Here is a 24199-nt window from a genome sequence, read left to right on the forward strand (position 1 = left end):
CAACAGGTTCCCTTCTGGCCCAGGGTGTGCCTAGAAGTGTTGTCCAGGAGCTAGGGCCTGGAACAGAGGCCTCATGACCCTGACCCATGCCCTATCTTGCTGTGTCTGAGCCAGTATCCAAGATGCAAGACAAAGTCCTCCCCACTCTTATTTCTCCTCTTCTCAAGCAGAAGGAAGGGGTCTTTTTTGGAGCCACTAGTTGTGCAGCCTGGGGTTAGGGGTGAGGTGATGTCAGCACTCCTTTAGCTGCCCTGGTAGCTTGGTAGATTGCCTGCCCCTCCAGTCCACTGTCTCTGGGCCCAGTACAGCACTAGGACTCACCTAAGAATTGCAGTCCTTGTGGCTTAAATTGCCTTTCAGATTCACTTAGAGACCCAGAGCACTTTAGCCTGCAGTAGTGAAGTTTGTGGGAACTCAAGTTCCCTTCACAGGGACCTGTGACTCCCCTCTCTGGCTAGTGATGGTTTAAATGTTCCCTCCGTGGGTGGGCATCAGCTGAATTTGGTCCAGTTTTCCTTTCTGTTCTAACAGGACAACACCGAGTTTACTGCCTCATAAGTGCTGTCCTCTCCCTCCCCCAGCATGCAGAGGCACTCTGTACCAGGTGGCCACGCTGGGGGTGGGGAAAGGGTGGTGTCAGTGATTCAGAACTGTTTTTTCTACCTCTTCAGTGCCTCTTTTAGCAATACAGAGTTAAAAGCTGGTAGTGTGAGTGCTTATCTGATTTTTGGTTCTTTTGAAAGTACTTTGCTTACATAGATAGATGTTAAATTGGTGTCTTCTTGTAAGGGGATGATGATTGGAGCCCTTTCTTCCGCCATCTTGCTCCACCTCCTGGGCTTTTGCAAGAATCTTTATGTCCTTTGCCTATTTCGCAAGGGTTATTTCCACAAAAACTAGATGATACATTCTAAAAATGCTTAAATGGGCCCACATAAACCATAACTGATAGGAATATGCTGAAAGTCAATGGGGACATCACCATCAACCCCCCAATTTAGGAAGCTTGAGCAATTTCCCCAGGATGCCTCACATGCCTAAGTGAAACACAGGCGCCTGATGTTTTGTTTTGTTTTGTTTTGTTTTATTTCCTTGAGATAGGATCTTACTCTGTTGTCCAGGCTGGAGTACAATGGCACAATCATAGCTCACTGCAGCCTTGAACTCCTAGGCTTAAGCGAATCTACTGCCTCTGCCTCCCGAGTAGCTGGGACTATAAGCGTGCACCACCATACTGGGCTGATTTTAAAAAGTTTTTGTAGAGACAGAGTCTCACTATATTGTTCAGGTTGGTCTTGAACTCTTGGCCTCAAGTGATCCTCCTGCCTCAGTCTCAAATCCCAAGTGTTGAGATTACAGATATGAGCCACTGTCCAGTCGCATCTGATGTTACTGATCAAGTGAGGGCACCTTAGGTATGATAGGTAATAATTCATATGTTAAATCTGGGGAGATCTTAACTTCTTTGTTTTCTAAGTTAGCACAATTAGAAGCTCTAATACTTCCTTCTCACATACCAGTGGTCTTGCATATGTCATTGTGCACAAGGACCCCACTTTGGAGACCACTGCAGCAGGGGATAAAACAGCTTTCAGACCCCTTGTCAAGTAGGGTGAGGATCACGTAAGCCAAAGGCAACAGCAGCCTTGGTTGGTCAGCTTATTTGCTGACAAAATATCATCACTGAAACTGGTGTGTGTATTTTCCTGGGGCAAAGGTCAAGAGCCTTATTCTGTTCTCATAGGGGTTTATGACCCCAGTAAGGTTAAGAATCACTGGTATCTTGTTTTGTTTTATTTGTTTCACAACTTCAGGCTTCCATAGACTCTTAGTCATTGGTTTGATAAAACTGAAATTGCCCTTGATCATATGACAGCCTTAAACTTAACCAATGTCACACATTTCTGATTGTCTGTGGAGAGAGTAGGTTTTCTTAATACTGACGATAGCTTTGTTGTGCCTCTCTCCTGTTTTCTTACCACAGTACCAGTCTCAGCCTTCTTTTCTTTCATTTTCTATTCCAACATCTCTAGCTTTTATTTAGCTTACTGTATGGGTGGCTTTCTATTCTATTCCAGATCTTATTTTTATGCCTTCAAATACTGTGCTTTTTTTCTTTGATATTTTGGTCTTTAGTGGTGCCTTTATTAAGCTTATAAAAATCCAGATCATGCATTTCCTATGGTTTAATGAAACATAAATAATTCATAAGAGCTGTGATTGCTCTTATTTATTTCATGCGATTTCAATTGCGTGACAGCCCTGTAGCTGATGGGTCAGTGTAATTTAGATCTTCATTGATTTCTGTTCCTTAAGTGGTTTTATGGTGGTGCAGTTACTTTCACTTCCCCTGACTTACATTAACACAAGTTAGCAGCTTTATGCTTTTCTTAAACTGTTGGTGATTTTCATTTGTGATGGAAGTTGCAGTATTTCTCCCATCTGCTGACCTATCTGTTTGTTTGTTGTTGTTGTTGTTCATTTTTGTTGCCCAGGCTGGAGTGCAGTGGCACATTCTCAGCTCACTGCAACCTCCACCTCCTGGGTTCAAGCAATTCTTGTGCCTCAGCCTCCTGAGTAGCTGGGGTTACAGGTGTGTGCTACCACGCGCGGCTAATTTTGTATTTTTGGTAAAGACAGGATTTCACTACGTTGGCCAGGCTGGTCTTGAACTCCTGTCCTCAAGTGATCTACCTGCCTTGGCCTCCCAAAGTGCTGGGATTATTATAGGTGTGAGCCACGACCCCCAGCCTCTGCTGACCTAATTCTTGCTTATGAAGCTGTGGTTGTAGCTTAAGCCTCCTGTAAAACACCCATCAGAAGGTATATAGGGTAAATATGCATTAAATAAAAGAATGTTTTAGTCCTATGATATTGTCTTGTCTCTCTCTCTGCTTTAAAAATTTTTTTCTCTCTTCACTTTGCACCATTTTTTATACAATTTTATTTTTGTTATAGCAATAAGCTATTTTGTGTGTGTGTTTGTGTGTGTGTGTGTGTGTGTGTGTGTGTGTCTGTTTAATACCCTTCATCTACCAGGACAAACCTACAAATGGGGAAGAGGGAGGCAATAAAGAGCCCTCAGAAGAGTAAAGTTAAGAAAGTTTATATATTTATATTTTCCTTGAGCTATCAGAATTTTTAAACCAAAATTTCATTATTGTTTCCTCCCAAACGTACATAGTATTTAAAACTTAAGTTGGGTTTGTTAAAAAACAGCTATTTCATCATGCACCTTTATTATTCATTATCAAGTTTTTTCCCATACACTTCTATCATTTTATCATCAGATGACTAGTACTAGCCTATGTATCACCAGTTGGTGCATGTACTCTTGAGGGAAATGTTTTTCCTGCTAGTTTTTTCATTTTTCATCTTTCACATTGCTAAAAGCATTACAACTGCTCTGTAACTACCCAAAGGAAACAAGGATAGATAGTATAAATCATGTAACACAATGAGTGATCTGACAGTCATTATCTGCTACTTTGACTTTCTTTTTTTTTTTGCCTGAGGCTTCTTAACCAAGTTTCTTAGGGCAATGCTAACATCAGTTATCATTTCTTGAACACTTAGTGGCCACTCAGTCAAAGGAACCCAGCAGTCAGAAGAATTATTTGAAGGCTCTTGAAGCAATTAGGCTGCATCAAGCACTCTCTGTTTCCAGGGCACTCAGTGCATATTTCCAGTATAACTCTTAACACATTGTATCATATTTTTATCTATTCACGTTTGCTCCTGGAAGGCAGGAAAATGTCCCCAGCAGAGCATGGCTCACATTTATTTATTTATTTATTTATTTTTATGTTTATAAATGAGGCTGAGTCTTGCTCTGTCATCCAGGCTGAAGTGCAGTGGTGCAATCTTGGCTCACTGCAACCTCTGCCTCCTGAGTTCAAGCAATTCTTGTGCCTCAGCTGCCTGAATAGCTGGGGTTGCAGGCATGCGCCACCACACATGCCTATAATTTCTGTTGTTTTTTTTTTTTTGTATTTTTAATAGAGATGGGGTTTCACCATATTGGTCAGACTGGTCTCAAACTCCTGGCCTCAAGTGATCCACCCACCTTGACCTCCCAAAGTACTGGGGTTACAGGCATAAGCTACCATGCCTGGCCAATATTCTTTTTTTTTTTTTTTTTTTTTTTTTGTTTTGCACCACTGTTTCGAGAAAACAATCTCTTCCTCCTTCAGTTCAGCATTTCTCACCCAGAGGCTGTGTGTGTGTGTGTGTGTGTGTGTGTGTGTGTGTAGGTGTAGGTTCTATGGCTTTATTCTCAAGGGCTTAAGAATTCAGTACACACCATTACATACGCTCATTTTATTAAATGAAAAAGCATATTGTGAGTCATCAGGAGGGGTGCTTTAGCAACACTAATCCACTACAGTGATGGTGGTTAACACTAAATTCAGTATTGCTGAAATGTGCCCACAAGAGCTTCTTATAGGGATGTTCTCAGGAGGCCTGAAAGTCCATGTTTGGGGATGTTACTCTCAGGCAGAGTTAAGATGCACCTTTTTCTTGGAAATGCCTCCCTCAATGCACCCAGTCACATAGTCACATGCCCCTGCAGCACTTACTGCACTATCTATTATGACTCTTACGGGCTTTCCCACCAGCTCTCTCACCCCTCTCCCCAGAGTCAGAACTCTGCTTCTGTAATATTTACTTATTTTACAACATTCACGGAGCTCTTTGATAATTATGCATTGACAAGTCTGTCTCTCCTACTGGACACTAAGAATGTGCAATTCAGGGCTGTTCAGCCTTGTGTACCCAGCACAGTGCTTGCTCCGTGGACTAAGTGCTCGTTAAGTTGGTTAGACTGAGTCAAGAGGTGACTGTGTCAGGCTTAGGACAAACACATGCTTAAGGTCTTCACATTCTCTTGAAATGAGACTCATTATAGTGATTCGTTTTTCATTTCTTTCTTTCCTTTTCTTTTTGAGGTGGAGTCTTACTCTCTCACCCAGGCTGGAGTGCAGCGGTGCCATGTCGACTCACTGCAATCTCTGCCTCCTAGGTTCAAATGATTCTCCAGCCTCAACCTCCCAAGTAGCTGGGATCACAGGCATGTGCCACCATGCCTGGCTAATTTTGTATTTTTAGTAGAAATGGGGTTTCACTATGTTGGTCAGGCTGGTCTCAAAATCCTGACCTTAGGTGATTCACCCACCTCTGCCTCGGAAAGTGCTGAGATATAGGCATAAGCCTCCATGCCCAGCCGCCTCTGGAACTTCTCACTGTCCAACTTCAAGTTAGGATTCCCATGACTCTCTCTTTGGGTTTGATTAATTTGCCAGAGAGGCTCACTGAACTCAGGAAAACACATTTACTGGTTTATTGTAAAGGATACTACAAGGGACAGAGTGAAGACATACATAAGGTGAGCTATAAGGAAGGAATGCAGAGCTTCCGTGCCCTCCGCAGGTGCAATACCCTCCAGGAAGTGACATGTGTTCCACAAGCTCTCCCAACTCTGTCCTCTTGGGCCTTTTATGGAGACTACTGGAAAGGCATGATTGATAACCATGTAGAAATGTGACTGACAAAAAGGGTATGATTGGGCGGAGAAACCCAGCAAGGCCTGTCTGTTCAGATCCTTCTGGCCTCTTTATGCAGCTTTCCTTCTTCCAGGGTTTGGGGCAGGGCCCCTTCTGAAATGGGAGTCTTGTGACCTACAATCAGACAGGGTAGGTCAGAGAATTTTTTACGGCCGGCTCCTATATAGCAAGGTGGGGAAGATGCCTGTCTTTGGGACAAAAAGGAGCAGGTGAAAGGGTATCAGGAGAAGGTCGGAGAGAGAGATTCTGTTTTCTGAGGCCTGCTCCTGAGGCCTTAAGGTGCCTCAACATTATAACAAAGGCTATGAGAGTTATGAGCTAGTAGCTGTGGACAAAAACCCACATGTATATACGTCATGATATCACAGATGGTAAGCATGGTTATTTTCTAATGTGTCTAATTTCCAGTATACTTTGTCCTGTTTCAGTCTTTAGTCTGTTTCGTCTCACTTGGTTTCCTCATGTGCTTAGTTATATTTAACTACCTGCTGGTCATTGTGTCTTATAAGTTATTTGTTAGAGTGTCAAGTCTTAGGATGAACCTAAGACACAGAGTTCTGTGTGTATTTTCTGGGATATGAAGAACAATTCCAGTCTGGGGCCTCCAGAACCAAGCAGGCTCACAGTTTGAAGTTCCCTGGCACACCCGGGTGTGAGGCTCAAAGGTTTATGAGCCTTATTTCATCATGGCCTGGTTTATGGACATTCTTTATCAGGATGGGTCTATTTTAAAATTTCCTTTTTCTTTTCTTTGATTTGGAACCACTCTGGCCTTCTCTGTAGCCCTGTAAGTTTGAGGACAGGCAGTTTTGATGCCTTTGGGCCTAGAATCTTGGCTCTGTTGTCCCCCTTTCCTGAGGCCACAGAATGGAAGCTGAGTGTACTTGAATGGCAGTTGGCTCTCACTTCTCTAGGTATCCCCCAAGATTGACACAGGAGTTCTTGTGCTCTTCAATTCTTCAGTCTTTTAAAGGTAGTCCCTCACCCCCCTCAAGAAGTATGTATTGTATCTAGGATTTTTCTTTTCCTTCCCTCCGTCCCTCTCTCTCCCTCCTTCTCTCCCTCCCACCCTTCCTCTCTGCCTCTGTCCCACTATCTCTTTTCTTCCTTCCCTCCTTCCCCTACTCTTTGTCTTCCCTCCTTCCCTCTCTCCTTTTATTCCTTCCTCCCCGTCCTTCCCTCCTTCCTTCCCTTCTCTTCCTCTCTCCCTCTCTTCTTGCTTTCTCTCTTTCTTTTCTCCTGCTTTCCCTCCTTTCCAGCAGGATAGTTCTGAATAACTTAGTCCACTAATCCTAGAAACAGGAGATCTAAAAATCTATTTAGAAATAGTAAATTATTAACAACTGACAGTAAGCCTTAAAATGGGTATCCCCTTTTGGGATTCTTTCAGACTTGTCAGTCAAGGCAGAGAACATAGACCATGAGTCAGTATAAAAATATGTCACTTACATATTTCCAGTAAAACGATCCTTAAAAATGTCCCACAATTATAAAACCTTTCCAAGAAATGAGTAACTTGAATGATTAGCCTAACTTACTAGAATTTATTCATTACACTTACCATCAAGATACTTCCTAAGGCAAGAAGCCAAACTTAAACTGGCTTAAGCCACAAAGGGTATTTGTTGGCTTGAATGGAAAGACTTGGGATGGAATACTTCAGGAACAGGTGGATCCAGGAATTCAAATATTATCATTAAGCATGGTGTCTGTTTGTCTGATCTGTGTTAGCTGTAGTCTCTGGCAAGCTCTCCTTTGGTGGTGCGATGGGTTTTAGGAACTCCAGACTCACAGTCTATGCTCGAAGGCAATGATCTCCAAACTTTGTTGATTATGTACCCAGTAATAAAAGTTGAGCATAATAGTCCCTGTGTGTATATATGTCTTTATACATGATATGCTACTCGATACTACTTTTATGTGTTATATAATGTATATTCTTTGTTATGTTGTACATACTGTAAGTTATATTGCTATGTTGTATGTATATTCTATGTTATACTAGTTATGGTGTTCAATTTTTAGTTTTTAATGTAAAGAATGAAATAAAAATACTAATATTTTTTATACTCCCAATGGATCGTTTTCTACAACCCACTTTGGGACTATAATAACAGTCCTGTGAACCACGTCTCATTGGTTCTTTTTAGGCCAGCTTGAGTCATGTGCTCATGCCTGAATCCAAAGTCCTTGAAAGCAAAATTTTATTAATATAAAGTGACAAATATCTGAGTAGGCTTCAATAGAGAGATGCTATTTGTCTTTTTGAAGCTGCTTATATTCTGGAATCATATAATCACTGATATTTTATCCAATAAAGGGGTCATAGTCCTTCTCTCCAGTACAGTATCACAGAACAAAGATTCTCTGCTTCCGTAACAATCTAATTCCATTAGTTTATACTAAGTTTCTGTAATGTCATACCTGGAGTATCATGAAAATGTCCTATCTGGTTTTTGTTCATATACTTACTCACATACACTCACACAAACATAAACATACATACTTTCTCCAGTGACAGATGAATGCTCTATGTTAAGATGTAGGAATTGATGAGTCTTGCAAGTAAAATCCATTTTTTATAATTCTTGGCTGTTTTGTTTTTAATTTTTAATTTTTTTTTGAGAGGGAGTCTTGCTCTGTCACCCAGGCTGGAGTGCAGTGGTGTGATCTTGGCTCACTGCAACCTCCACCTCCTGGGTTCAAGTGATTTTCCTGCCTCAGCCTCCCGAGTAGCTGACATTACAGGGGCTCACTACCACACCTGGCTAATTTTTGTATTTTAGTAGTGACAGAGTTTCACCATGTTGGTCAGGCTGGTCTCGAACACCTGACCTTAAATGATCTGCCCGCCTCGGCCTCCCAAGTGCTGGGAGTACAGACATGAGCCACTGCAGCTGGCAGAGATTGGCCGTTTTGAACAAGTTTGGTAGCTGTCTGGAAAGGTAGGAGATAGAGGGTCTGGAATAATTTTTCAGATTTTTTTTTTTTTTTTTGAGACAGAGTTTCGCTCTTGTTACCCAGGCTGGAGTGCAATGGCGTGATCTCGGCTCACCGCAACCTCCGCCTTCTCGGTTCAGGCAATTCTCCTGCCTCAGCCTCCTGAGTAGCTGGGATTACAGGCACGCACCACCATGCCCAGCTAATTTTTTGTATCTTTAGTAGAGACGGGGTTTCACCATGTTGACCAGGATGGTCTCGATCTCTTGACCTCGTGATCCACCCACCTCGGCCTCCCAAAGTGCTGGGATTACAGGCGTGAGCCACCGTGCCTGGCTTTTTTTTTTTTTTTTTTTTTGGGGACAGAATCTCATTCTGTCGCCCAGGCTGGAGTGCAATGGTATGATCTCCGCTCACTGCAACCTCCGCCTCCAGAGTTCAAGTGATTCTCCTGCCTCAGCCTCTTGAGTAGCTGGGATTACAGGTGGACGCCACCACCCCTGGCTATTTTTGTTCTTGTTGTTGTATTTTTAGTAGAGACAGGTTTTCACCATGTTGGTCAGGCTGGTCTTGAACTTCTGACCTCATGATCCGCCTGCCTTGGCCTCCCAAAATGCTGGGATTACAGACATGAGCCATCACACCCGGCCAATTTTTCAGATTTCTGAAGAGAAATGGAATTCCCTGGTTGGAGAGACAGTTCTGTTTAAACAGGTAAAGCGAGTGAATAGAAAGTATTTTTTTCATGAACTGAGGGACAGGCTTTCCTGGGTATTTAAAATTGATCTTCTGTGGCAGAAATGCAATGGCACATCATGATTCTGAGATGAAAGAAGAATCTCTAAGGGAAGACCTGAAGTTTTACTTCATGAGCCCTTGTGAAAAATACCAAGCCAGACGCCAGATTCCATGGAAACTGGGTTTGCAGATTTTGAAGATAGTCATGGTCACTATACAGGTAACTTATATTATTATCTCATTTGGTTTTTCCCTTACCCCCAGACGAACTCTTATCATGTGTTCTGTACTTGACTTTAGTTCTGAAAAGTTTACACTCAAGTTTATAAAACTAAAATTATATTGAATCTGGAGAGCAGAGGGTAGGTTGAAGTTCTGCTTAGAAGATGACCTTGTCTTACTAACAGATCCTGAGGTCCTCTGTGTACAGATTCTGTAAATGCCGAATAAATGTAGATCTGTGGTGAGGGGTTTCTATATCTGAGTGGCACACATTTGTGTTCTTGAAATCTCTTTATTAAACACATCTTATTCAATATACTTTCAAAATCTGTGTTTTTGTCTTCAGACTTACCAAATCCTAAGTTTTCCTTTTATCATACCAATGTGCTCTATCTAAGTAAATACTGATCCCAGGCACTATCAGGATTATACAAAAGCTGCATTTGGACCTTTTATTTGCGTTCATATTGTTGAGCTCTTTATTACTGGTATAAAAACAGCCATCAGAGTTTTCCTCTAGTTTTGGGGCTGTATTGCTGAACCAGTACTGGGGAGGCTTCTCTGCAGGTCAGGGATTCCTAACCCTGTTACACAGCAGGAGGTGAGTGTAGGCAATGGAGCAAAGCTTTACCTGTCTTTATAGCCACTCCCGATGGTTTGCATTACTGCCTGAGCTCTGCCTCCTATCAGATCAGTGGTGGCATTAGGTTCTCATAGGAGCACAAACCCAATTGTTAACTGCACATGGGAAGGATCTAAGTTGTGTGCTCCTTCTGAGAATCTAATGCCTGATGATCTGTCACTGTCTCCCACCATCCCTAGATGAGACCTTCTTGTTGCAGGAAAATAAGCTCAGGGCCCCCACTGATTCTATGTTATGGTGAGTTGTATAATTGTTTCATTATATATTATAATCTAATAACAATAGAAATAAAATGCACGACAAATGTAATGCATTTGAATCATCCTGAAACCATTAGCACCCCCCTCTCCAGTCCATGAAAAAATTGTCTTCCACTAAACCAGTCCCTGTTGCCAACAAGGTTGGGGATCACTGCTGTAGTTAACTGTATTTGAAACACATGCCCTTTTAAACTGATTTGGGGGTATTTTGCTCTACTGGCAAATAATCATTCTGTTATCAGTGTAGAAGTGTATAAAGATGTTATTTCTGGAACATAAAAATAAAAACTTAAAAAATACCTTCATGTAGTTTAGAATTGGGAGAAGATCCCTACTACCATAACTAGAGTTGCTTCTTTATTCTGTGTCATAAAGAGGCTTCTCAGTGTATGACATGCCATATGTTCCAACTCATCAAGTTTAGGGAAAGCAAGTTACTTCAAAAGAAACAACAAAGTTGAGATGCAAAGACATTTTAAAATGTGTATACTTATTATTAGCTTGTTTTCATTCTTGGATTTGAAGTTTTGATTTGGTAACCAATAAAATAGATACACTGATACATTGTTAGTATTATTTAGAAGGAGAAGAAATAATGTCCCCTTTTGTCAGTTGGTTAATTTTAATTGTTTCCTAATTTCTTTTCTTGTTAAACAAACTTCCTTCAATTATTTGATCTATTAATGTACTAAAATTCTAATTTACTCAGGCATAAAATATCATTGCCATCTCTATTAGTGTGTTCTCCCATTGCTATAAAGAACTACCTGAGACTGGGTAATTTATGAAGAAAAGAGATTTAATTGACTCACAGTTCTGTAGGCTATACAGGAAGCATGGCTGGGGAGGCCTTAGGAAAATTACAATCATGGGGGAAAGTGAAGAGGAAGCAGGTACATCTTCATATGGCGGAGCACAGGAGAGAGCAAAGGGGAAGGTGATACACACTTTTAAATAACCAGATCTCGTGATAACTCACTCATTATCATGAGAACAGCAAGGGGGATGTCTACTCCCATGATCTAGTTACCTCGTTCAACATTGGGGATTACAGTTTGACTTGAGATTTGGACAGAGACACAAATTTAAACCATATCACCATCTTTGACTTGCCTTCTTTTTCCTGATACCTTCTAAATCTTATTGATTCTTCCTTCAAAACTGCATCTATTTATGTTTTCCCACACTCACTATGTTCTCTGTAGCACAGACTCTGTAGTTAATTAAAAATAAATGGCAAGCATCTCATATTCTGGGCATTCTGTTGGGAATACAACTGTGACTGTATTACCAGTGCTGCTAACAGCTAATAGCCTGGTGTTTGCCATGTCCCAGGAACAATATATGTTTTGTGTACGTCAACGCGTTTCCTCATTACAACCCTGTGAGGTGGGTTCAATTATAATACCCTTTTTATGGATGAAGAAACTGAGCAAAGGGAGTTAAGTAATTTGCTTACATTCCTTCAATTAGTAAGCGACAGAGCTAGGATTGTGTCACTCTCCTAGAAGAAAACTTCACCTCTCTAGTTTGGAATTCAGAATTCCAATCTCTTTCAGCTTGTCTTTCCAACAAGTTTTCATCTACTATTTCTTACCCAAATCCCAGCCAGACAACCAAACCCAGTGATTCTTGTCCACATCCTGTTTGTTCCTCCAAGTCCAGAGTGATTCTTTTTCTGCCTCACCTTTCAGGTACTATTTGAAGTTCCATCTCTCCCACTGGGTCTTGCCTGACCATCCGGCACACGGTTCTCTTTGGTACATCTTCCTGTCTACATCACTAATTTTATTTTTTCTTATTTTTTCAAGATGGGGGGTCTCGCTGCGTCAGCCAGGCTGGAGTGCAGTGGCACCATCATAGCTCGAGTTTGAGCATTACTGCAACCTCGAACTCCTGGGCTCAAGAGATCTTCCCACCTCAGCCTCTTAAGCAGTTGGGACTATAGGCACATACCACTGCACCTAGCTTTTTATTTTATATTTGTAGAAATGGCATCTTGCTTTGTTGTCGGGACTGGACTTGAACTCCTGGCTTCAAACAATCTTGCCACCTTGGCCTTCCAAAGTGCTGGGATTACAGGCATGAGGTACTGTGCCTTGCCTTCTAATTTTACTTTTAATAACAAAATATTTCTGGGACCTTAGTTTACTTTTCATGTGGACATACCCTGTTTCCCCTAATAAAATTGGCAAGGATTAAACTTTTGTTTCCATATAGGATCATTCTAACAAATTTTGCTACTTGGGTGATATCTAATTAGAGCAGATGTTTTGATTACCTTTCCTTCCATAACACCTCACTTTTCTGTCCTCTTTTTCTGTCTTTTTGTGCTACATCCTCAAGTCTAATGGGATGGGTATGAGGGTTGATGAGAAAAAAATTTTTTAAAAATTTCTACTTTGCATTCTGCAGTAATTTATAATCTTGAAGGAGGTGCCTATATTATTTTGCTAGTTCTACTCTTTCTCTCCCATATACTTTGTACATAATTAGAGCAGCATCAGGTTTTTACCTGGTACAGAATATTTTATCCTACATTGATTTCATAATGAGGTTTTAAATTCACAGCCTTTGCCAGACTACACTTATAAGTAATTATTTTTCTGTCTTGTATCATACTTTCAGCACAATCTTAATGTCTAATTAGTGGGACTAGGATGCATTTTGCTGTCAACTCCTTTAAAAAAAAAAAAAACCCAGTCATTTGGCCAATACCATCATCCCTTACTCTTGCTCTGCAGGGAGTGTTTGGTTCTGTCATAGCAAGAAAGGGATTTTGCACTTTCCTCCACAGGGTGTGTCTCCTTAGGAGATGATTTGAAAATCCCAAACTTCCCCAGTACTGGGCCATACATTTTGATCTTGGCTTGTTCTGTGAATAGAATGGAGGAAATTTCTTGCTCCTGATGCCAGATAGGGGAGGTTCCAATCAGAGATTACAGTGGAGTTCTCTCTTTCCCAAAGCTGAGTTTTGATGAGCTTTGAGTTTAAATAAAGTTATGGCTTCAAATATCAGCAAACTATATATCACTTTCATGGTCAATTTGTTCATTCCCTAATTCACATTCTCTTTGTATTTCTTTAGCTTCACTATTAATGTGGGAGGAATGGGTCTAATATCCCTGCCTCTAGAGTTAAATTGGCAGCATTCAGTTTAAAAGGTTGTGGGACCAAGAGGTTGAGAGAACAAACAGACTAGAATCAAACAGACCTGGGTCCAGATCCGTACTCTAATGCTTTCTGGATATTCCAACCTGGATAAATTACTTGACTTCAGATTGCATACATATAAAATGGGATTATATTCATCAATTGATTCAGTATTTGATGTTGTGAAGGGCATTATTTCATTTCCTGAGAATATGATGGTAGGGAAAAAGGAAAAACATTCCTGTCCTTGCAGAGAGCCCTGTGTAATAGCTCCCTCACAGGGCATTGAGAATTAAGTGAAAAATAATAATTATAAATTTTAAGCACAATGCTTGGTTCTCAGCAGATAAGGGTTGTTATTCAATACCATGCAGTGTTATTCTTGCCCACATTGTACCCCAGCTTGGCTTAGAGTAAGCACCCAGCAAACTTTGATTGAAGAGCTTCATTCATGTGTGGTATGTGTACCTGTTTTTTTCATATGTGTCAGTAGTTTTAATAAAATTTTGAAACAATCATGTATGTGTTGTTTCCCTGTTGACATTTTAGCTTTCAAAGAGCAACATGACATTTTCTGGTTTCTCCTACAGGTACCATTGGCAGACATCACATGCTTAGAAGAACTTGTAACCTTCTCTTGCTTAATTTTCAGCACAAATTGGATGATGTGGGACTTCTTATCTGATGTTTTCCTTAGAATAGCTGGGTTTTAGCAGTTGCACAATCCTTTGACATGGCATTTGAGGAATGTGACATGATGAGATTCAAATGCTGAACAGTAGCATCTGTGTATATTCTCAAGTGATAGTTGCCTTTCCTAATTCTGAAAAGCTAGCACTTAAATTTTTTATAAGAAGCATCCCAAAGAACTTTTTCAGCAGAAGAAATTTGTTTTTACAGCATAACAAAGATGACTTTGGAATTAGACTTGGTTTCCATTCTGGTTAGGTAACTCAGGCAATTTAGTGAGGCTAAATCTCAGTTTCCACATATGTAAAATGGAATAACAATAGTAACATTTTCACAGACCACTTGGGGTAAATGAGACACTGCATGTAAAGCAGTTAGCACAGTACCTGGCACATAATAATTGCTGAATATGGTAGCTATTTTTCCTAATTGTTTAGTATTTTTTTAAAAGTCAGACAACATATAAAAGCAAAAAATATAAACCACTAAAAAAATCTTATGCCTATATGTTGTTTGCATATGCAAATTAATATTAGCTATTTTACTTTATTATTTTTTTTTTAGAGACAGGTCTTGCTATATTGCCAAGACTGGCCTTGAACTCCTGGGCTTAGGTGATCCTCCCACCTTTGCCTCCCAAGTAACTGGGTCTACAGCCACAGGGTACCACACCCAGCTAAATTAACCTTAGTTTTATCTGAATTGTTCAGAATTGACATCTTGTGTATTATTGTTCAGATGTATCATGTTGAACCATGGAATGACAACAAATAGCAGAACTGTCAGGGTCATCTAGTTATACCTGCTAATTTCACATAGGAAGAAAATAGTCCCAAAATTTGATGGCTTAGTTGAATAAAGACTTGGAGCAAACTTTCTAGTCTCATTGTTTTATAAGGCAGCTGAAGAGATCACTTAGGGAGATGTGTGGGATGGGGCTGATAGAGATTTGACTACCATCACTGCCTGTGCGTATATGTGAAAGAGACAGGATGCCAATGAGAGTGCATGTGTGTGAGAGAGTGTGATTGCACGCTTGTGTATGTAACAGTGGATGCATAATGGGGTATGTGGGTAGTTATGTTTCTAGTTTCCTAAGTTTTTTGTAAACTTTTGATACTGACTAATTTCTTCCCTTTGTTGGGTACCAAGAAGAAAACTTTCACTTCCAGTGAAGAGAGCTCTTGGGTTCGTAAATTCTGCCAGAATACAGTGAAAAGGAGAATAAGTGGACATGTTTTCAGGACTAGGTAGATGCTTGGTGACAATGAATGGGTTTGACATTATATAAGTAAAGCATGCTGTGTTATTCTTTCATGTGCTTTGATACTGTAGAATTTGGTGAAAATTCTTGCAGAGCTGGGTTAGTTGAATTCCTTTGATAACTATTACCTCCTAGCCAGAGTAAGTATTTATGTAGGCTACTTTCCAAAAAACACTTTTAAAAGCCTTGTACAAAACATAGTTGTGATTTTTAAAAAATACTACAATTTCTAAATTTTAAATCAATGCAATGAGTTATTGCTTTACTAAGTAATCAATTTTGAAAACAATTAATTTGAAATCTAAGTATGAGAAAAATGAATTTAGACTTAGCTGTTTGGGATTCTTTCTTTAATGAAAGGCCAGTAAGGTCACTAGTCATTGGGAGTGGTAATCTCTTCTAATTTTATGCTATTTTGAATTGCTGGTGTAGCTTGATAAGGCTATTCATCTTTAGGACTTGTATTTTGACATTGATGCTATTAGTATAAACCAAAAAAATTGATATTATTTTCTGATGTTTATAGGTAATGGTTGATGATAGTGAGACAATATTTGCTTCCCCGATAAATGGTATAATTCATGTATTTCTATTTTATTTCTTAGCTTGTTCGTTTTGGTTTAAGTAACCAGCTGGTGGTTGCTTTCAAAGAAGATAACACTGTTGCTTTTAAGCACTTGTTTTTGAAAGGATATTCTGGTACAGATGAAGATGACTACAGCTGCAGTGTATATACTCAAGAGGATGTCTATGAGAGCATTTTCTTTGCTATTAATCAGGCAAGTGTTTTTTGTGAATGATCTATATTTTAACAATGTATTGATATTTGGCTTTGTCTTAAACAAAAATTAAACATATGTTAAAATATTCTAATGTAAGTTTTGCATAGTCTGCCAAAAAGTGTATTTTGCTATTTCAGAAGCTATATTTTCACACAAAAGAGTTTTCCTATTTTGACTTTTTAAAAAAGATCTATCCTTTTAATTTATCACTTCATACCTACTGCTTTCGGAAAATTACCCTAGATCAAATAGCAAGAGTAGATTTTTAATCTCAGAAGACTTGATGAAAGCTTAATACAAAAATCAAAGATAGATTTTTAATCTCAGAAGACTTGATGAAAGCTTAATATAAAAATCAAAGATTCTAGCCTTGATGTGGTGGCTCATACCTGTAATCCCAGCACTCTGGGAGGCTGAAGTGGGTTGATCCTTTGAGTGTAGGAATTTGAGACCAGTGTGGGCAACATTGCGAACCCCATCTCTACCAAAAAATATATATATATCAGGGATTCTCTGGTCTTAATTGTGATGTTTTAGCATTAGTAACCCTAGCCGAATCTTAAGAATATGGAATACAAAATAGTTGTATCTAAACAGGTATGAGAAAGCAGATTGGTAGACTTGAAGAAATAATTTAGGAAAGAGAAAACTTTCCTGTTCTTTTTCATTCATTCAATAAATATTCAAGTATCTAATATGTAGCAGATGCTATTCCAGACATTGAGGATGCAGCAGTAAATAAAACGACAAAAAGCCTTCCTTTATAGAGCTTAATTCTAGAAGGAAGAACTAGACAAAAAGGAGTGAAATATGTAGTATCAAATGTTGGCTCCCTGAAAACACCATGCAAAAATCATGTTGATGAGCAAAGCTGAGCTTATTACTTAGAGTGGTAAGGAAGATGCTATCTTGATCAGATGCCATATTGCCTTGGGTGAGGAGGGAGTTCTTCAATGTGAGGGGAGCTTGATTAGAATTAAGTAAGGATGATAATATAATAGCTTGGGACTGGTGGACATGGCAAAGTGAAGATTGGGGAGGCAGTTTCAAAGAATCTTGGAGTTTTTTTCAGACAAAATCTTCCAACTGCTATCTATTTCAGTGAGTTTTTTGGATGTTCCTGAGATAATACAGGAACTCTTATGGTCCAGGGCAAAAGTTTTCTGGAATAGTAAAGTCATATTAATGAAGACAGGGCTACTAAAGCCCTATTAGTGCAGATAGCCAACAGTAAAACCATGTGAATGTAAGCTCAGTAGCTAATGTTTGTTCATGTTAGTCAATGATGTAGTCTGTGGAGTGTGGATGGCTCATGTCCTCAGTAGATGTTAGAAAGTAATAACTGCTAAGGAGTAAAGCAGGGAAGGAGATGGGAAGTGCCTGCATGTGGTGATGGATGTTTGTGATTTTCTTTATATGTTTTTACTGCATTTATTTTATTTTAAATTGGCAGGGCATACTTATACACATTCTATAGTTATGGGGTACCATGTGATGTTCTGATATATGTTTGCAATTTTCCTTGGCTTGGGGAAGGAAGGCCTCATTGAGGTGCAGAATTGAGAGCTGAAGGAGTGATTAAACCAAGCAGGTGTGTACATGGGTCTCCAGGCAGAGGGAACAGCCAGGGCCAGAGGCAGAAATATGTGTGGGAACTCCAGGAACTGCCTGGAGGCCAGTGCAACTTTGTGGGGTGGAGCCAAGGGACTGGAGTAGGAGATGGGACCACAGAGATAAGACAGGATCTTGGCTATGGTTTAGTGAGGTGGGAGCCGTCCGTCACCGTGTTTAGCTTCGAGCTCTGTGAGTCAGTGTCTTGTGGAACAACCTGAGAAGATTTCTTTGTAGTATTTTAAATTGGGAAGTTCTATTGAGGGCTGGGAAGTAAACAATACAAAGTAGCTAAAATACATTCTATATGCTATAACCTCTGATCAAAGTTTTAAAAGGTCATATGTGGTTTTTATTTGACTATTTTTTACTAGTATTATCATCTAAAGGACATTGCCCTGGGGACCCTTGGTTATGGAGAAAATGAAGACAATAGAATCGGCTTAAAAGTCTGTAAGCAGTGTTACAAGAAAGAGAGCATGTTTCCTTCTAATGAGACACTGAATATTGACAACGACATAGAGCTCGGTAATGCAGTGATAATTTCATGATGTACCTTTATCATCTTCTGGTAAGAGCAAAAATGCCCTCCTGTGCTAGCAACCCACATGGAGCAACTTTGCTCTGATGAGAGCTAACATGTTAGGGGCTGGCACTCTGACATTGGCCTGCAGAGGGCTTTGGCTCAGGAAACTGTGGGGTTGTGGCAATGGGACAGGGCCAGCATTTGTGGATCTCTTTGGAGCATCTCAAGATTGTTGGTTTTGGGGTAAATGCACAGGTCCTGTTTTTCAGTTAGTTTTTTTTTTTTTTTTTTCCCTATGGGGGTGATTAGGCTTTTTGAAAAAATGGTCTGTATGTGTTAAATGAAAGAATACATGCTTTGTACACTTGTTTTTATTATTTGTAAAATACAGAAATGCTCTTCAAAGGTGAATTGTGATTAATAACTCACTTTCTGTCTTAGGAGATTCCTTGGCAACAAGTTAATGGCTAATCAAGTTGAATTGTTTTGTGCTATTTTGTTAACAATTTAGAGCATACCATATGTAAATGTGAGGTGTTTGACTTAAGACTTTTTAAAAAAAATATGGTTTTATTATTTTTTTGTTTTGTTATTCACTCAACAAACTTCTGGTGTGTAATCATCATGTCCAGAGCACTCAGTTTTATTGCTGGGGTTGCAAATTAATCAGTTGTGGCTCTTCAAGCACCAACAGTTCAGGAGTAGGGGTTCTCACAGCAGTTTAAATTTGGAATGGTTTTATTAAAATTAGAGCTTCACATTGATGAGTTCATTTGATTGTACTTCCTATAATCTGATCTTAACGTGCCTTAATGACACAACAGGGGAGTACCCTATAAGACAGAGGTTTTAATTGTTTCTATAGGCTACCCACTCAGAATCTCTTGGTGAGTAAATCTGTCATGTGCTCTTGACTCTGAAAGAAGCAACCCATGAGCCGGCACCATCAAGGACATGTGTGGTATCTGGCTCCCATGGCGCTTTCAGAGACTATCCAGAGGAAAGTTGCCTGGTTCTGTAGCCAGCAACGTTGAAATGTCACTTGTCACTTGTCTTATCTCCTTGGAAGCTGCTGCTAGCCTGAGATCTATTTGGCAGTCCACCTACAGAGGCTAATCCTGTTTTAATCTTTTACCTGGGTGGTCAGCTATGCTCCTCCCTGTAGGTGATTCCAGTCAGTAACTGTGACAGGAGGACTTGTTCTATTACCCTCTGTTTCAAGTAAGCCATCTGTCCCTTGCCCTTTTAAAAATAGGTGACTCAAATTGGATGTACCACACAGTAGTTTTGCAGTGATTCATATATTGTTTTTCTCGATTCATTTTTCTTGGAAAATTTATTTTAAAAATGTGGCCAAAGTCAATCTCGGTAGCTAGATAGCACTGGTAATGCTGGAAAGCAGGATTATTTCCTGACCATTGGACAGTCTTTGCCTTGTTCATTTCTCTCAGAATATGGAATATGTTTAAGTAAATGAACAGAGGTTGGTTATTATTTGACTTTATTATTATTATTTTTGAGATGGAGTCTCACTCTGTCACCAAGCTGGAGTGCAATGGGACAATCCTGGCTCACTGCAACCTCCGCCGCCCAGGCTCAAGTGATTCTCCTGCCTGAGCCTCCCAAGTAGCTGGGACTACAGGCATGCACCACCACACCCAGCTAATTTTTATATATTTTTTAACATTAGAGACGGGGTTTCACTATGTTGGCCAGGATGGTCTCAATCTCTTCACCTCATGATCCACCCCCATCGGCCTCCCAAAGTGCTGGGATTACAGGCCTAAACCACCACACCCAGCCTAATTTGACTTTAAGAGAGATTGCTTAAATATGTTAATTGTATGCTTTGACTTACTAAATGTAACTTGTCAAAGAGAATCTTCAGACATATCTAAAATGTATAATGAAGATTCTTCTAATATATGATACTGGATTGTAGGCTCTCTTTCCTTGGATACACTGAAGGAAGCCTGCAGATATAAATGGGATTGAGTTTGACATTGTTCATTTGGCACTCTAGTTGATGTAGGTGAATTAGCAGAAGCTGTTCCAGATTAACGACTCATGACATTTGCACTATCTTTACTATTAAGGGAATCATCCCTCAGTGTTCTAAATGCAGATATCTGCCTATATGCCCAGCTTTCCAGGTGGGTTTACATTTAACTGCACAACTGATTGTGTAGATCAAATTAGTGTTTCCCTTAACTTACGCTAATGGGTATATCCCTCCTGGATCTGCCTCTAGAACTACAGCTTTCCAGGTCAGCCTCATTGGGAGGACTGTTATGAATCCTGTTAAAAAATGTTTGTTTGTTTTACAACATTTGGGTAACTAACATTTTAATATAGTGTTTCATTTTCTGTAATACGATTTTTGAATGTCTTATATTCTTCTTTTCCACATGTTCTTAACATGAGACATTATGACCATTTCATCGTTTTTCCTGCTATTTTAAGAACAGCAGGAATCTACCACCCCGGCAAAAGGATTATTTCTTTGACTGGAATATTCTGTGAGATTCATATTCATTTGAATTATGAGGCTGTTACTGTAGATTTCAGTTTATTCTGCTTGAAGTGTGATGTTTTACTTAGGGCTTTTGCTATCTTGAAAAAATACCTCAAAACTCAGTTTTGTTGCCACCAGGTGCTTGATGGCCTCCAAAGCAATGACTATAAGTGGAAGGTCAGCCAGACTTCAGAGAGTTCTGAATGAGTATTTAAACAAAGTATAACCCTGTAATTAAAGTAATACAAAATTTGAACAACCAAACCATGTAACCCTCCTAGTTATTCTTGTTTATTTTATCTTCACAGTACTTCTCACACTGTGATATTATCTTGTATATATTTTTACTTATTGTTATCTCCCCCACTAGAATGTGAGCTCCGTGAAGATGGTGACCATGTCTGTCTTGTTCATTGCTTTACCTTCAGTGCCTAGCACAGTGCCTGGCTTTCAGCAAATATTTACTGAATAAATGAATTAGTTGGGTACAGAGCCTGTGTCTTTGATGTTCTTCTGAAATGTATGCTCAGAGGTCAGCCTCCTCAGTGCACTGGCAGAACTCAGGCTCTGGAAACAAGCACAAGTAGATTTAACTTTTGGATAGCCAGTAGCTAGCTGTGAGACTGAGGAAGTTTCTTGGCCTCTCTGGGCCTTGGTTTGTGCATTTGTGAAATGGCCATAATAGTGCCTATCTCACAAGGTTTCTTTGAAGATTAAATGGGATGATGCATTAATTGAGTGAACATATAAAGTCCAGCACAGTGTCTGGTTTGGAGTTAAGTGCCCAATATGTTTTTGCCATTTTTATCATTAGTCTTTTTCTTAAAAAAAGTTTCTTTTGACCAGCTGCCCTCACTGTACTAATTAAGGTCTAGTCAGGAAGGCCAATGTTGAGTTGTTCCCTGACATTAATACTCCATCTACCAAACACAGGGAGACACACTCTCTGCAACTGTCTTTTAAAAATATGTCTACTGAGTTGCTCTGGGCCCTGTTTTTGGTTGAGGACATCTAATTTTTATTAAAAATAAGTGTATCCTGTGTATCAGGACATATTTTGAGTGCCAGGTAGATGCCAGGCCATGGCTGTTTAACAAGGTGTGACAAAACTGTGCTCTTAATTTCGGAGACCTCATACTCTAGTTGGAAGGATATAAGCAAATGAAGAGCTGCAGTTGTGGAATAACACTTTTAAATAATCAACCAATGAGTTTGCCAACATTCATGAACACCTACCAGGTGCCAGGCACTGCATAAAGCCCCAGCTTTTCCATTTCAAAGTCAGCACGGAAGGGGTTGCAAAAGCCTGGGTGAGGGCCACCCATGCTGGTTTCATACCAGTTGTGTCACTAGGTCTCTGTGGTCTTCGAAGGTGCTTGTCTTTAGAGCTCCTTGTTTTATGCCCTGTAAAACAAGGGGGTTAGCCCACACAATAATGAGACTAATTTTTTTTTTTTTTTTTTTTGAGACGGAGTTTCACTCTTGCTACCCAGGCTGGAGTGCAGTGGCGCGATCTCGGCTCACCGCAACCTCCGCCTACTGGGTTCAGGCAATTCTCCTGCCTCAGCCTCCCGAGTAGCTGGGATTACAGGCACGCACCACCACGCCCAGCTAATTTTTGTATTTTTAGTAGAGACGGGGTTTCACCATGTTGACCAGGATGGTCTCGATCTCTTGACCTCGTGATCCACCCACCTCAGCCTCCCAAAGTGCTAGGATTACAGGCGTGAGCCACTGTGCCTGGCCCTAGACTAATTTTTATGTGAGGTTCTTGGAATCATTCTTCTATCATTTACAGCTCATAATTTGTTTTTTACAAATTGAATACAACCTGTGTTCTTTTTCTATTTTTTACTTTGAAAAAGTGCCAGACTACCAGAAAAGTTACAAAATAGCACAAAGATTTCTTGTATATGCTTCATCCAGATTTCCTCAATACTAACATTTTATCACATTTGCTTGATCATTCTTTCTATGCATAAATATTTCTCCCGGAGGTACAGACATGCTGTTCCTTTGCCTCTAAATACTTCAGTGTACATTTCCCCAAAACAAGAATGTTCCCCTATACAATCACTATACAGTGCTCAAAACAATGAGTTAACATCGAGACAATACTATAATCTACAAAACCTATTCACATTTCATAAATTTTGCTGTTGTTCATAGTAAATGAAAACTGCACCCAACTCCAGGGTCCTACTCAGGATAACATCTGGCATTTAGTTGTCATGTCTTTTCAGTCTAAAATTTCTTGGTTTTCATTTGTTTAACTTTTATGATCTTGATACATTTAAAGAGTAGAATGTCTCTCACATTGGGTTTTTCTGTTTCTTCATGACTAGATTGAGGTTATACCTTTTTTGGCAGGAATACCACCCAAGTGAGTTCATGTGATTCTCAGTTCATTGTATCAGAAGGTACCTGTCTGTTTATCTCATTACTGTGATGCAACCTTGTTCACTTGGTTAGTGTGGTGTCTACCAGGTTCTCCACTGTGAGGTTACTGTCATTCTTCCTGAATAATTGGTAAGTGTTTTCTGGGGAAATACTTTGAAACTCCCTAAGTAACCTGCTTCTTGTCACACTTGTGCCCACTAGTTTTAGCACCTAATTCCTGCCTGAAACAACCATTTCTTGTTCTTTCATTGCCCTAGATTGTGTGCACTTAGACCTTCAGGCTCTCTCCAAGGACCCTCCGGACTGGAAGAACTCATCATTCTTCAGACTGGAATTTTATCGGTAAATACATTTTAAAGTGTTATTCCCGGAGGTGAGGGTGGGAGAAGGAGAATAGTATAGTAAGATTATGACAATTTATACCTTTCAATGTATTTTATTCAGGCTCTTACAGGTTGAAATCTCCTTTCATCTTAAAGGCATTGACCTACAAACAATTCATTCCCGTGAGTTACCAGACTGTTATGTCTTCCAGAATACGGCAAGTATTTTAGTTTTACTAGCCACTTCCTTTTGTTTTTCCCTACATATTTTGTTGATGCAGAGTATAAAACATACCAGGCTACAGTATGTTAAATGCAGTCGTGTTTAAAACAGATATAGTGATGCAATATGGTACTTTTTTTTTTTTTTCCGGAGACATGGTCTCGCTCTATCACTCAGGCAGGAATGCAGTGGTGCAGTTTCAGCTCACTGTCATCTCTGCCTCCCAGATTCAAATGATTCTCATCCCTCAGTCTCCCAAGTAGGTGGTATTATAGGCATATGCCACCATGCCTGGCTAATTTTTTTTTTTTTAGTAATAGTAAAGACAAGACGGGGTTTTGCCAT

The 24199-nt window shown here is 39.8% G+C and overlaps 1 protein-coding gene across 3 annotated transcripts in view; it reads left to right on the forward strand.

Annotated features, from left to right (window-relative positions):
* MCOLN2 (mucolipin 2) overlaps window positions 1-24199 on the forward strand; it is a 69075-nt gene that overhangs the window by 17480 nt on the left and 27396 nt on the right. For all 3 annotated transcript variants that reach the window (XM_032296402.1, XM_032296403.1, XM_032296404.1), the window contains exons 2-6: window positions 9303-9462; window positions 16080-16253; window positions 18242-18395; window positions 23566-23650; window positions 23753-23849. In XM_032296402.1, the coding sequence (XP_032152293.1) occupies window positions 9303-9462; window positions 16080-16253; window positions 18242-18395; window positions 23566-23650; window positions 23753-23849 (670 nt within the window). The remainder of the gene's footprint in view (window positions 1-9302; window positions 9463-16079; window positions 16254-18241; window positions 18396-23565; window positions 23651-23752; window positions 23850-24199) is intronic.

This window comes from Sapajus apella, unplaced genomic scaffold, assembly GCF_009761245.1.
Source record: "Sapajus apella isolate SASKATOON/1434 unplaced genomic scaffold, GSC_monkey_1.0 scaffold36, whole genome shotgun sequence".
In the NCBI taxonomy this organism is placed as follows: domain Eukaryota; kingdom Metazoa; phylum Chordata; class Mammalia; order Primates; family Cebidae; genus Sapajus; species Sapajus apella.